General features: G+C 48.6%; 1 protein-coding gene across 3 annotated transcripts in view; it reads right to left on the minus strand.

Annotated features, from left to right (window-relative positions):
• LOC137418766 (6-phosphofructo-2-kinase/fructose-2,6-bisphosphatase) overlaps positions 1–13,514 on the minus strand; it is an 80,682-nt gene extending 67,168 nt beyond the window's left edge. The window contains exon 1 of one of the 3 annotated variants that reach the window (XM_068104901.2): positions 13,244–13,514. In XM_068104901.2, coding sequence (XP_067961002.1) covers positions 13,244–13,283 — 40 coding nt within the window. In that variant the 5' untranslated portion in view covers positions 13,284–13,514. Of the gene's footprint in view, positions 1–13,198 lie in introns of all 3 variants that reach the window. The other 2 variants (XM_068104896.2, XM_068104907.2) reach the window with 2 other exon arrangements.
• Positions 13,515–14,230: the final 716 nt, after the last annotated feature.

Genomic DNA, 14,230 nt, shown 5'->3' on the forward strand with positions numbered 1-14,230 from the left:
TTCTCTTTTGGTCCAGATGCCACCTTTTCCTTAGGTTCCTTGATGTCACTCCCTTTCCTATTACCTCTTCCAGACTTTTCCTCCAATATCTCTATGGAACCCAAATGCACATCACCTTCCTTCTCCTTCTCTTCAGAGCACTTCTTACCCATATCACGAGTCACTGCGCAGGATGGAAAGATACCCGGAATCAACTGCTCTAACTGTGCTGTGTTATTTTCCATACTGGGCTTTTCAACCAACATCGGATTACCAGAAACTCGACCTCCGGCCAAATCATTCCCGATAATAAAAGAGATTCCCTCTACAGGAAGATTGGCTTGTAACCCCACAGTGACCGGTCCTGACACCAACTCAGACTTTAAATGGATGACATGAAGAGGAGCTTTAACATAGCCACCAACCCCCTGTAAGAGAACACTAACCCCCGTTTCCGTCTTCTCGGACAATGGCAAAATGCCCTCAAGCATCAAAAATTGATGTGCTCCTGTGTCCCTCAATACCCTAACAGGTCTCTGGTTAATTAAGTCCCCATCCAGTGACACAAACCCCTCGGAAATAAAAGGTTTGTAACCCTCTTGGACAAGGTCGTTCTGTGATGCCGTAACTTTGGCACGGGAACCTTCACAAGGCACTGTCCTCCAAGGACGATTTCTCGCATTGGTCAACGCATTCGGAGTTGCACTAGCCTGACTCCGATCCTGATTTTTCCTTTTCAGGGCGTAACATTGGGACATCAAATGCCCAGGTTTCTTGCAAAAAGCGCAAGTCGGCCCGGAGGAAAAACCCGTGGTCTGCCTCGGGCCCCCCGGAGGACAGGTCTGCCTTGGAACTGCAGTCTTCTGATCCCTAAAAATCGCGGTATCAGATTTGTCCCCATAGTCCTCTCTAGGCCGCCTCCATGAAAATTTGTTCTCCGAACCTGATTTACCGTAACTCCCCTGGCTAACTCGAGGCGGGAAGTTAGGTTTGTGGAACCCCATCCGGTGTGTCAAGGCATAGTCATCTGCCACTGTTGCTGCCTCATACAACTCTAGTACCTTTTTGTCATCCAGATGCACTTTAATGCCCACGTGGACACACTGTTTGAATTCCTCCACCAAGATCAATTGTCGTAAACGGTTGAAGTCTTTCCCAATCTCCTTCGAGTCGCACCACCTATCAAACACAGTTTCCTTCATTCTGGCAAACTCCACATGGGTCTCACTCTCCCTCTTCCTGGCATTCCTGAATTTTTGCCGGTAAGCTTCAGGGACCAATTCATAGGCTTTGAGAATGCCTTTCTTCATGATCTCATAATCTGCACATTGGTCAATCGGTAAAGCCGAATAGATATATTGAGCTTTACCCACCAGAACACTTTGTACTAACATAGTCCAGGACCCCACAGGCCATTTTAACATTTGAGCCACCTTCTCAAAGTGTAAAAATAACTTGGCTACCTCCTTTTCATTAAAGGGTGGAACCAGCCTCACATGCCTACCAACATCCCAACAGTTCTGACTGGTTGTCAAACTAGCCGGCATGGATACTACCTCTCTCGGTTCCCCCCAGTAATTCAAGCTCCTTGAGTTTAAGTTCCTTCTGATACTCCATGTCCTGTTCCTTTAACTCCCTTTCGGCTCTCCTTTCCTTTGCTCTTTCCTCTGCTCTTCTCTCCTCCAGTTCCTTTTCTGTTTTCCTTTCCTCTGCTCTTTCCTCGGCTCTTCTCTCCTCGAGTTCTCGTTCCTGTTCTGCTCTTTCCTTTTCGGATCTCCTTTCCTCTGCTCTTTCCTTTTCTGCTTTTCATTCCAACATTTTAACCGTTCCTGGCTCTGCAGTTGCATCTCCATTTTCCGGAGCTCCATATTTCCTTTTTCCTCTGGTAACCTATCCAAGGCTACCTCTCCCCATGTTCCTTGTCCCACTAGAGATTCTACCACCAATGTCTGAATCTCTGCTTTCTTCATACTAACTCGGACCTCCAAGTTACAATATTTGGCCAATATCATGAGTTCCGATCTTTTTAACACCTGGAACTATGTCTCGTTAGGGGACGTCGCCAACTTTTCTACTTCAAACACCATGGTGACTATTAGTTAGCACCTGTTAACCTTCACACAAAAAATTCCAAATTTTCAGAAATACAAATTTGGGAATGTTAGAAAATTCCAAATTTGGGAATTTTGGGAATGTTAGGGAATTCAATCCCAGACGAGCCGCCAATTTCTGTTACATGCTCCTCCCCAAACCCCGGTCATGGTGTACCTCCGAGCCCCTAAAGGAGTCACGGCAGAAAGATGTGCTATTATGTGTGCCAATGACCAATGGTGAAACCACACCAATCAATTGATACAAAACCCAAGTATTGTATTAAAATCGCACAATAATAACAACTTGCGCAAGTACAAGATTGCACAGCAAACACCATATAATTCCTATGATGGTACCACCAGTTTCTTAACTCAATAACTCACGGTACTCCACGTGAGCGAACTGTAACACCCCCAAAGTCACTGTCACGACACCAGGCCAAAGTCGATCCACACTCCGGTGATCACAAGAAAAAAAACGTCGTACTGAGACCTGAACCCAGGATGACTGACAGTCGACGCTGCAGAAGAGCCGCTGTGTGAGAGGTCGTGCCGACGTCGGTCAGGTAAAAGTTCACCCAAAAGGCGACTGGAAATTCACACCTTCGGTTCACCAGACAATGATGCTGACATGAACGAGCAGCAGTTCCGAAGCGGAGAACCGCGAGTTTCCAAGCGAAATCCACGACACACACGGGAACCAGGAAAATGGCTGGTGCGAGGTGAAAATGGCTAGTGCGGGATGAAATGGCGGATGCGAGGTGAAATGGCGGACGGGTCCGTAATGGAGGCGTACCTGCTCTCCAGCGATGATTCACTTTTGGAACCAACAGCAAAACCCGTCACGCAGGTTTATTTGCCACAGCAATAACGGCAGTCACAGGAATCCCTTTCCCAGGGAAACCAATATTCGCTCGTGACCAATGTTCACCAGCGTCCGCTCGACACCTCGAAGCAGATCGACCTTCCTTTCCCGATCTCACTCGATCCGCTCCAGCCTCTTCTTCCTCCTCTTCCGGTTTCTCCCGATCCATTTCGTTTTTCTTTTGAAATACTAATTCTACCTTTGAAGACAGTTATCTCCATTTCACACCGAAACCGTAACAATAATAGTACATGAAACTAAAAATGCTTCCAGTGGATGAAAACCACAAAGACGGAAGTGACGAATCCGTAACAGATGCCAGAGTGAGAGTCGAGGAAGTCAGTACGCCACGTGTGGAGTTAGTCTTGGATGCCAGAGTGAGAGTGGAGGAAGTCAGTACGCCACGTGTGGAGTTAGTCTTGGATGCCAGAGTGAGAGTGGAGGAAGTCAGTACGCCACGTGTGGAGTTAGTCTTGTATGCCATAGTGAGAGTGGAGGGAGTCAGTAAGCCACGTGTGGAGTTAGTCTTGGATGCCATGGTGAGAGTGGAGGAAGTCAGTACACCACGTGTGGAGTTAGCCTTGGATGCCATAGTGAGAGTGGAGGAAGTCAGTACGCCACGTGTGGAGTTAGCCATGGATGCCATAGCCAGAGACTTTGGAGATTCTCTAATAATACCAGATAAATAAATAACTTGCCTTCAATCATTCAAAAGTCCAGTCATTCCCATCACAGGAATGAGATATTTTCACGTCCCATTTCCAAACATGAACCAAATCAAATATTGCTCTTGTTCGTTCTCAAATATAAACAACTTTCGATGATACAACACATCGTATTTATCACCGCACAGTGTTTATTCTGTTCTATTCATCATTGTCTTTCGAGAGGCCTCAGTTGGTTTTTTAAAAATACTGAAGTCGAGGCTCATGGAAGAGCTGAACAACAGAGGAGGAAGAAGTTGATGCAACAACATCAGGGCAGACAAAGGATGGGGAATTGGATGAAGCACGAATGGACAGGCCAAGGAACGGAGTGGAATAAGTACATCACGAACATGTGAGGAGAGATAGAGAAACAGGGAAGATATGGAAAAGAGTGGGAAGTTGAGACACTGAGAATAGGGAAGTACCAGGAATTGGAATGGAGGGGATATCACTATCACGTGATATCGCAATAAACACCATATTCAAGGAGTTCAGGGGAAAAGGCCGAATACAGAACTCCACATTGAATGGACATTTGAGTCCACTGGATCTGGTGTGCCCCAAAATGGACAAAGATTACCTGTGGCAATGCTGGCTCACCTGTACCATAAACAGAACTGGTGTACATGTCCTTGAACCTGACAGCATTTCGGACTATCTACATAATGCGTACTCAACAATAGTGGGTCTTAACCTCTTCCTTCTTCTCAATTTGTTCAATCAACATTGCTCACCTTGCCCACGGTGGACGTAATATGTAGATGTGCGAGAGTGACATGAGGTCGTGTATTGGGTTATGAGATCTTATTATTGGACTTCTCTGGAATCAAAAGGTCTTTTCTTGTGACGTTACTCACGCTTGCGTTGCCTTATTGATTGGGAATGTGGAGCATGTTGTGTTGCCGAGTCATGTGATCTCCTGGCACACATGTTGTCGAGTCATGTGATCTCCTGGCACACATTGCTCAGTCTATAAACACCATCACTGGTGAAAGCATTCTATAGGGATAATTATTTGTTCCTTCAGACTAAACGCAAATACACCAAGAGTCAGATGCAAACACAACGGGTAATAACCTCCTGGTTACACCTGACATTTCCATGATCAAGGACTGGACAAGGAAGATTACTGAGGACCTGTTGAGAACCTGAACATTCTCAACAAGGTGAATCAGAAAAGTTAAACTTTATCAATTTCCAGCCAAATTATTATGCAATTTGATAGAGCTCTGCCGTGGTGGACAGTCTGAGGGTTCCCCTGTGGTGAACAGTCCAATATATCCCCCTTGTGGATAATCCTAAGGGTCCCAATTCCACCTGTAGTGGACAACCCAAAGGATCCCAACACCCCCATGTGGTGGACAATCTGACGGATCGCGATCCCCCCTGCGGTAGACAATGTGGAACAAGGTCTAAATTAGCTCCGATCTTGTTGCTGTTTGGGATGTGGAGTCATCTGATAATGTGGAACAAGGTCTAAATTAGCTCCGATCTTGTTGCTTTTTGGGATGTGGAGTCATCTGATAATGTGGAACAAGGTCTAAATTATCTCCGATCCTGTTGCTTTTTGGGATGTGGAGTCATCTGATAATGTGGAACAAGGTCTAAATTAGCTCCGATCTTGTTGCTTTTTGGGATGTACAGTCATCTGATAATGTGGAACAAGGTCTAAATTAGCTCTGATCTTGTTGCTTTTTGGGATGTGGAGTCATCTGATAATGTGGAACAAGGTCTAAATTAGCTCCGATCTTGTTGCTTTTTGGGATGTGGAGTCATCTGATAATGTGGAACAAGGTCTAAATTAGCTCTGATCTTGTTGCTTTTTGGGATGTAGAGTCATCTGATAATGTGGAACAAGGTCTAAATTAGCTCCGGTCTTGTTGCTATTTGGGATGTAGAGTCATCCGATGTGGAACAAGGTCTAAATTAGCTCCGGTCTTGTTGCTATTTGGGATGTAGAGTCATCCGATGTGGAACAAGGTCTAAATTAGCTCCGATCTTGTTGCTTTTTGGGATGTAGAGTCATCCGATGTGGAACAAGGTCTAAATTAGCTCCGGTCTTGTTGCTATTTGGGATGTAGAGTCATCCGATGTGGAACAAGGTCTAAATTAGCTCCGGTCTTGTTGCTATTTGGGATGTAGAGTCATCCGATGTGGAACAAGGTCTAAATTAGCTCCGGTCTTGTTGCTATTTGGGATGTAGAGTCATCCGATGTGGAACAAGGTCTAAATTAGCTCCGATCTTGTTGCTTTTTGGGATGTAGAGTCATCCGATGTGGAACAAGGTCTAAATTAGCTCCGGTCTTGTTGCTATTTGGGATGTAGAGTCATCCGATGTGGAACAAGGTCTAAATTAGCTCCGATCTTGTTGCTTTTTGGGATGTGGAGTCATCTGATAATGTGGAACAAGGTCTAAATTAGCTCCGATCTTGTTGCTTTTTGGGATGTGGAGTCATCTGATAATGTGGAACAAGGTCTAAATTAGCTCCGATCTTGTTGCTTTTTGGGATGTACAGTCATCTGATAATGTGGAACAAGGTCTAAATTAGCTCTGATCTTGTTGCTTTTTGGGATGTGGAGTCATCTGATAATGTGGAACAAGGTCTAAATTAGCTCCGATCTTGTTGCTTTTTGGGATGTGGAGTCATCTGATAATGTGGAACAAGGTCTAAATTAGCTCTGATCTTGTTGCTTTTTGGGATGTAGAGTCATCTGATAATGTGGAACAAGGTCTAAATTAGCTCTGATCTTGTTGCTTTTTGGGATGTGGAGTCATCTGATAATGTGGAACAAGGTCTAAATTAGCTCCGATCTTGTTGCTTTTTGGGATGTGGAGTCATCTGATAATGTGGAACAAGGTCTAAATTATCTCCGATCTTGTTGCTTTTTGGGATGTGGAGTCATCTGATAATGTGGAACAAGGTCTAAATTAGCTCCGATCTTGTTGCTTTTTGGGATGTAGAGTCATCCGATGTGGAACAAGGTCTAAATTAGCTCCGGTCTTGTTGCTATTTGGGATGTAGAGTCATCCGATGTGGAACAAGGTCTAAATTAGCTCCGGTCTTGTTGCTATTTGGGATGTAGAGTCATCCGATGTGGAACAAGGTCTAAATTAGCTCCGGTCTTGTTGCTATTTAGGATGTAGAGTCATCCGATGTGGAACAAGGTCTAAATTAGCTCCGATCTTGTTGCTTTTTGGGATGTAGAGTCATCCGATGTGGAACAAGGTCTAAATTAGCTCCGGTCTTGTTGCTATTTGGGATGTAGAGTCATCCGATGTGGAACAAGGTCTAAATTAGCTCCGATCTTGTTGCTTTTTGGGATGTGGAGTCATCTGATAATGTGGAACAAGGTCTAAATTAGCTCCGATCTTGTTGCTTTTTGGGATGTGGAGTCATCTGATAATGTGGAACAAGGTCTAAATTAGCTCCGATCTTGTTGCTTTTTGGGATGTACAGTCATCTGATAATGTGGAACAAGGTCTAAATTAGCTCTGATCTTGTTGCTTTTTGGGATGTGGAGTCATCTGATAATGTGGAACAAGGTCTAAATTAGCTCCGATCTTGTTGCTTTTTGGGATGTGGAGTCATCTGATAATGTGGAACAAGGTCTAAATTAGCTCTGATCTTGTTGCTTTTTGGGATGTAGAGTCATCTGATAATGTGGAACAAGGTCTAAATTAGCTCTGATCTTGTTGCTTTTTGGGATGTGGAGTCATCTGATAATGTGGAACAAGGTCTAAATTAGCTCCGATCTTGTTGCTTTTTGGGATGTGGAGTCATCTGATAATGTGGAACAAGGTCTAAATTAGCTCTGATCTTGTTGCTTTTTGGGATGTAGAGTCATCTGATAATGTGGAACAAGGTCTAAATTAGCTCCGGTCTTGTTGCTATTTGGGATGTAGAGTCATCCGATGTGGAACAAGGTCTAAATTAGCTCCGGTCTTGTTGCTATTTCGGATGTAGAGTCATCCGATGTGGAACAAGGTCTAAATTAGCTCCGATCTTGTTGCTTTTTGGGATGTAGAGTCATCCGATGTGGAACAAGGTCTAAATTAGCTCCGGTCTTGTTGCTATTTGGGATGTAGAGTCATCCGATGTGGAACAAGGTCTAAATTAGCTCTGGTCTTGTTGCTATTTGGGATGTAGAGTCATCCGATGTGGAACAAGGTCTAAATTAGCTCCGGTCTTGTTGCTATTTGGGATGTAGAGTCATCCGATGTGGAACAAGGTCTAAATTAGCTCCGATCTTGTTGCTTTTTGGGATGTAGAGTCATCCGATGTGGAACAAGGTCTAAATTAGCTCCGGTCTTGTTGCTATTTGGGATGTAGAGTCATCCGATGTGGAACAAGGTCTAAATTAGCTCCGGTCTTGTTGCTATTTGGGATGTAGAGTCATCCGATGTGGAACAAGGTCTAAATTAGCTCCGATCTTGTTTCACCATCTCATGGTGAAATTTGGCAATACCAATCTGGACCACCCGAGTGGACGGAGCTTATGTTTTCGCCCATGTCTGTTTGTCTGTGAGCAGGATATTCGGATGGACGGATTCAGACGAAACTTTAAGAACAGGTTGTGTGTGCGACCAGGACAATTTGATTCAATTTTGGTGACAATCTGCATTCGTGAATTTTTAAGCGATTCTTCACCATTGAGAGATGAGGCCAAAAATGATATATAATCAGGATATCTCAAAAACTTTCGGACGCATTCAAACGAAACTGGGTGGATGAGTTGGTCAGGTGACGAGGACGAGCCGATTAGATTTTGATTAAGGTCCGGATGCAGGTCCAGGCCATTAGTTGAATACAAAACGTAAACAGTTCAACCCGGTGGAGGTATGCGCTCTCCCAAGTGCCGTTTTAATTCATCCTGACTTTGAACGAAAAGGTTAGAACAAGACGAGAACCCAAGGAAAACACCTTTGATTAAAAGGCGTCTCTTGTGTCCACTGCGTTGGAAATCCTGGAGAGCTACCCGAGGGAGCAAGATGGCTTTCTTTTGAAGAGCCTTGCAACATTTGATAACACCAGGGCCTATCATTTCACAACAGAGTGGAGGATATTTTTGGTCCACACAAGTAAAATAAATTTGAGATTGAGCCATTGGACAAAAACACAATGATAATATCGTTTTGGGGCCTTAAGGGTTCACTTGGTGTGCAATTCCTCACATGTGGGGAAAGCCATCATTGGATGTAGTATGGTGACCTGTTGTGTCAGGAAGTGAGACGAGTAATACGTAGACGGTGCGTATGAATACCGTCACATGGCACGGCTTCACTGCAGAGTAATGCTCAGACTCACTTGGCAAATGTGACCACCACAACTACAACTGAAATGCGTTACTGGACCGTGGTCACAGAGATCTCCCTTTAGATTGCAGTAAGATCAAAACAACCCATGGAGGACATGTACAAGCTGGACATTCAACCTACGAGATGGATCTTTATCGAGAAGTGCACGCATGATGATATTTAGGGAACTGTTTTGCACGTCATTTCGAACATCGTCCAAGTATGTGCAGAGTTTGAGTTCAAGAGGAAAAATGGTCTCAAAATAGACGTGGTATTCCAATCACACACACACACACACACACACACACACACACACACACACACACACACACACACACACACACACACACACACACACACACACACACACACACACACACGTCTGAGCTCTCATACGTGTCCAAACAGGCCCAACCTGTCCCACTGGGTTACCCGCAGCATCACAAGGTGTCATTCGCATAAATACTGTGCAGGTGTACAAAATCCATTTTGTAACAAGACATTCGACTTAAAGGTGTTGTAAATTGCCACTCTGACATCCGGCCCACCCGTCATCCCCACCTCCCCATCCCCAAAACACCCTTTTGCGTACAAAGTATGTACATAACCTTAAAAAAAACAATGAAACTTTGCTTGAAATGGAGTTTGTAGTGTGTTTTGACGAAGAGCTCAGATTGTCAGAATCATGGAATAAAGTCAGTGACGCATCTCCAATCTTTGTTTGCTTGAAGGGGGATAAAGTTGGTAACTCCAACCAAATCAAAACTAATGTTTGTTTGGAAAGATAAAAAAGGAAACTCAGGTACCTCTCATGCCAACACCTCAGGCTATAACCACACCCTCTGCAAGACTCTACTTGCCAAGGCCGCAGTGCTAACCCATGACGTGGCACCAATTACAATGATAATGATATGGTGCCCATGCAACTGCTCTCACCACAAGGGGCTGACGCCCTGGCACACCATCTATGGCAAGGTTGGCATTGGAAAGCACTGATGACGCCGCCTACTTCGAGCTGCCCGCTATGACGCAAAAGCACCTCCCACTGTGTCCACTACGAGTTGCCCAAAACGACACCCAAGTGCCGCCCACTACGCTCCGCCTGCCGTGACGCACAAGTGCCGCCCGTTAAAAGCTGACCAATACACGCCGCCTGCCGCCTGCCGCGAGCCGCACAAGCACCGCCTGCCGACCAATATGCGCCACACAATCGCCGTCCACTGTCCGCTACAAGTTGCCCGCTACATGCTACCCACCGCAACAATCAACCACCGTCAGCTACAAGCTGCCCGCTACGTGCGGCTGAGTAACTAAGTAAATCATTTGGGATGAATTGGCCGCTTGGCTTGGATGACTCAGTAACTTGGCTGCCCGCTGCGTTCTACGTGCGGGTCTGATATGCATAACTCCACCCTGCCCACTACACTACTTACTCACTGTATCCGCTACAAGCTGCCCACTGTATCTGCTACTAGCTGCCTGCTACGAGCAGTCCATCGTGATGCACAAGCACCGCCCGCTGTGTCCACTACGAGTTGCCCAATACGACACCCAAGTGCCGCCCACTACGCTCCGCCTGCCGTGACACACAAGTGCCACCCGTTAAAAGCTGACCAATACACGCCGCCTGCCGCCTGCCGCGAGCTGCACAAGCACCGCCTGATGCGCCACACAATCGCCGTCCACTGTCCGCTTCAAGTTGCCCGCTACATGCTACCCACCGCAACAATCAACCACCGTCGGCTACAAGCTGCCCGCTACGTGCGGCTGAGTAACTAAGTAAATCATTTGGGATGAATTGGCCGCTTGGCTTGGATGACTCAGTAACTTGGCTGCCCGCTGCGTTCTACGTGCGGGTCTGATATGCATAACTCCACCCTGCACACTACACTACTTGCTCACTGTATCCACTACAAGCTGCCCACTGTATCTGCTACTAGCTGCCTGCTACGAGCAGTCCATCGTGATGCACAAGCACCGCCCGCTGTGTCCACTATGGGCTGCCCACTGCGATGCACATGTGCTGCCTGCTGCTGAGAGCTGCCCGCACAGAAACACACAAGCGCCACCCACTAAGAGCTGACAGATACACGCCGCCTGCCGCAAGCCACTCAAGTGCCGCCCGCTATGTGCTGCACAAGCACCACCTGTTGCATGTCGCACAAGTGCTACCCATTGCGTGTAGCACAAGCGCCGCCCACTAAGTGCCGCCCGCTAAGTGCCGCTCAAGTGCCGCCGCTAAGTGCCACACAAGTGCCGCCCACTAAATCCTGCACAAGCGCCGCCCGCTAAGTGCCGCACAAGCGCCGCCGGCTAAGTTCCGCACAAGCGCCGCCGGCTAAGTGCCGCACAGGCGCCGCCCGCTAAGTGCTGTACAAACGCGTCCTGCTGACCGATATGCATCCCACAAGGGCAGCTTACTGACTGATACGGGCCGCACAAGTGCTCCTACTGACCAATACACATTGCACAAGCGCCACCCGCTACCTGATACATGCCGCTCACTGACCGATACATTCCGCCTGCTGACCGATACATTCCGCCCGCTGACCGATACGCGCCGCCTGCTATGTGCAGCCCACTGACCGATATGCGCCAGATACTGTCCAATACGCACTGCCCACTGACTGATATGTGCCGCCGGCTACCCGATACATACCGCCCGCTGACCGATACGTGCCTCCTGCTGATAGGTACAAGCCGGTCGCTACCCGCTACCCGATACGTGCTGCCCGCTGACCAATATGCGCCACACAATTGCCACCTGCTGCCCGCTACGAGCCCCCCGCTGACCGATATGCATCGTAGAAGCGCAGCCTGCTGATCAATATGCGCCAGACACTGACCGAAACGCACAGCCTGCTGCCCGTTACGTGCCGCCCGCTGACCGATACACGTCTCCCTGCTACCCGCCACCTGCTATGTGCAGTCCACTGACCGATGTGCCAGATACTGTCCAATATGCACCACCCACTGACCTCTATGTGCCGCCGGCGACCTGATACATACTGCCCGCTGACCGATATGTGCCCCTCTGACTGATACAAGAGACCCACTACCCGCTGCCCAATACGTGCCGCCCACTGACCGATACGTGCCGCACAATTTCTGCCTGCTTCCCACCACAAGCCACCCGCTGACTGATATGCGCCGCACAATTGCTGCCTGCTGCCCGCTACAAGCACCCTGCTGACCGATTCGTGCCACCCGCTGACCGATTTGTGCCACCCGCTGACTGATAAGTGCGCCCGCTACACACCGCACAATTGCTGCCTGCTGCCCACTGAGATGTCCGCTGACCTATATGTGCCGTCCGCTGACCTATATGTGCCGTCCGCTGACCTATATGTGCCGTCCGCTGACCTATATGTGCTGTCCGCTGACCGATATGTGCCGCCCGCTGACCGATATGTGCCGCCTGGTGAATGTTACGTGCCCCCGCTGACCGATACGTGCCACCCACCGACAGATACGTGCCCCCTGCTGACCGATACATTCCCCCCGCTGACCGATACATGCCCCCCGTTGACCGATAAGTGTCACCCGCTGACCGATACGTGCCGCCCGCTGAACGATACATGCCACCTGCTGAACGATACGTGCCCCCTGCTGACCCATACGTGCTGACCGATACGTCCCCCCCGCTTACCGATACGAGCCCCCCGCTGACCCATACGTGCTGACCGATACGTGCCCCCCGCTGACCCATACGTGCCCCCCGCTGACCCATACGTGCTGACCGATACGTGCCCCCCGCTGATCGATACGTGCTCCCCGCTGACCCATACGTGCTGACCGATACGTGCCGCCCGCCATGTCCATAACTCATCCCAAGTGAACAGGCCATAGAAGAAGTATAGGTTGAAAGTTTGAATGAAAATGATATTTTAAAGATCTAAACAATACGTGATCACACTGCATACAGTTCGGCGGATAATGAAATATAAACAACACTCCACTGTACTGTAGGCTACATCAGACAAATAAATAAATTATGCCTTTAAGTTTACGGCTTTAAAGCAAAGTTGATCTGAAATAAAACCCAATCAGACCATGAATACCCAGAGTGTAATGACTGTTCATTCACATCGACATCCACGAAGACAAGTTCAAAGCACGATCGTACGTACATGCGAACACGGTGAGCTCATTTAACGAGGGTTTACACACAGTACGGTATGGTGAGTGTAAGACAGTGTCCAAACCGAAACCATGGCCGCATGTCCCCCCCGTCCCCCCCGGCCCCCCTCGGCAATACCAGGGTTTACACTGACGGACGTGCTCGGGGTGACGGGACACGAACCCGGGATGCAGCGCAAACCCAGGTTTAGACCGCGGGACATGATGCTCTCGGCCGCTGCGCTCCAGCATGACCGAACCACGACCACTGGTCTCTCGAATCACCGTCTGCCCAAGCCAGGACTCCAGCTCCGCCCACTACAGGACTCGAGCTCCGCCCAATCCAGAGATCGAGGTCCGCCCAACCCAGGACTCCAGCTCTGCCCAACCCAGGACTCCAGCTCCGCCCACTACAGGCCTCAAGCTCCGCCCAACCCAGAACTCCAGCTCCGCCCAACCCAGGACTCAAACACCGCCCAACCCAGGACTCAAGCTCCACCCAACCTAGGACTCAAGCTCCGCCCACTACACGCCCACTGCGTCACAAACCCCGCCCACCCTCATCCCGTGTCAAGCCGCCGAGCCTCGGGCCATTATATGTCCGTCACGAGTGTGAAGCGACGTCAAACGTTATAATCCCAGAATGCATTAGTTACGTTCATCGGCAGGACTCGGTATGACCCCCACCTCACATACACTCCTCACTCCCCCCTCCCCACCCAACTTCACGACCCAACCCAAATACCAAACCCAAATAACCCCCAACCCAAATACCCCTCCTGTCCCAGCATGCATCAATTACGTTCATCGGCAGCACTCGACATGACCCCCACCTCAAATACACTCCTCACCTCCCCCTACTCCCCTCAATACACATCCTGGCTCCACCACCCTTCCTCATCCCATTTCCCACCATCCTGGCTCCACCACCCTTCCTCATCCCATTTTCCCACCATCCTGGCTCCACCACCCTTCCTCATCCCATTTTCCCACCATCCTGGCTCCACCACCGCCCTCCCTCATCTTATTTTCCCACCATCCTGCTTCCACCACCCTTCCTCATCCCATTTTCCCACCATCCTGGCTCCACCACCCTTCCTCATCCCATTTTCCCACCATCCTGGCTCCACCACCCTTCCTCATCCCATTTTCCCACCATCCTGGCTCCACC

Source organism: Myxine glutinosa, chromosome 1 (assembly GCF_964187855.1).
Source record: "Myxine glutinosa chromosome 1, kmMyxGlut1.1, whole genome shotgun sequence".
Lineage (NCBI taxonomy): Eukaryota > Metazoa > Chordata > Myxini > Myxiniformes > Myxinidae > Myxine > Myxine glutinosa.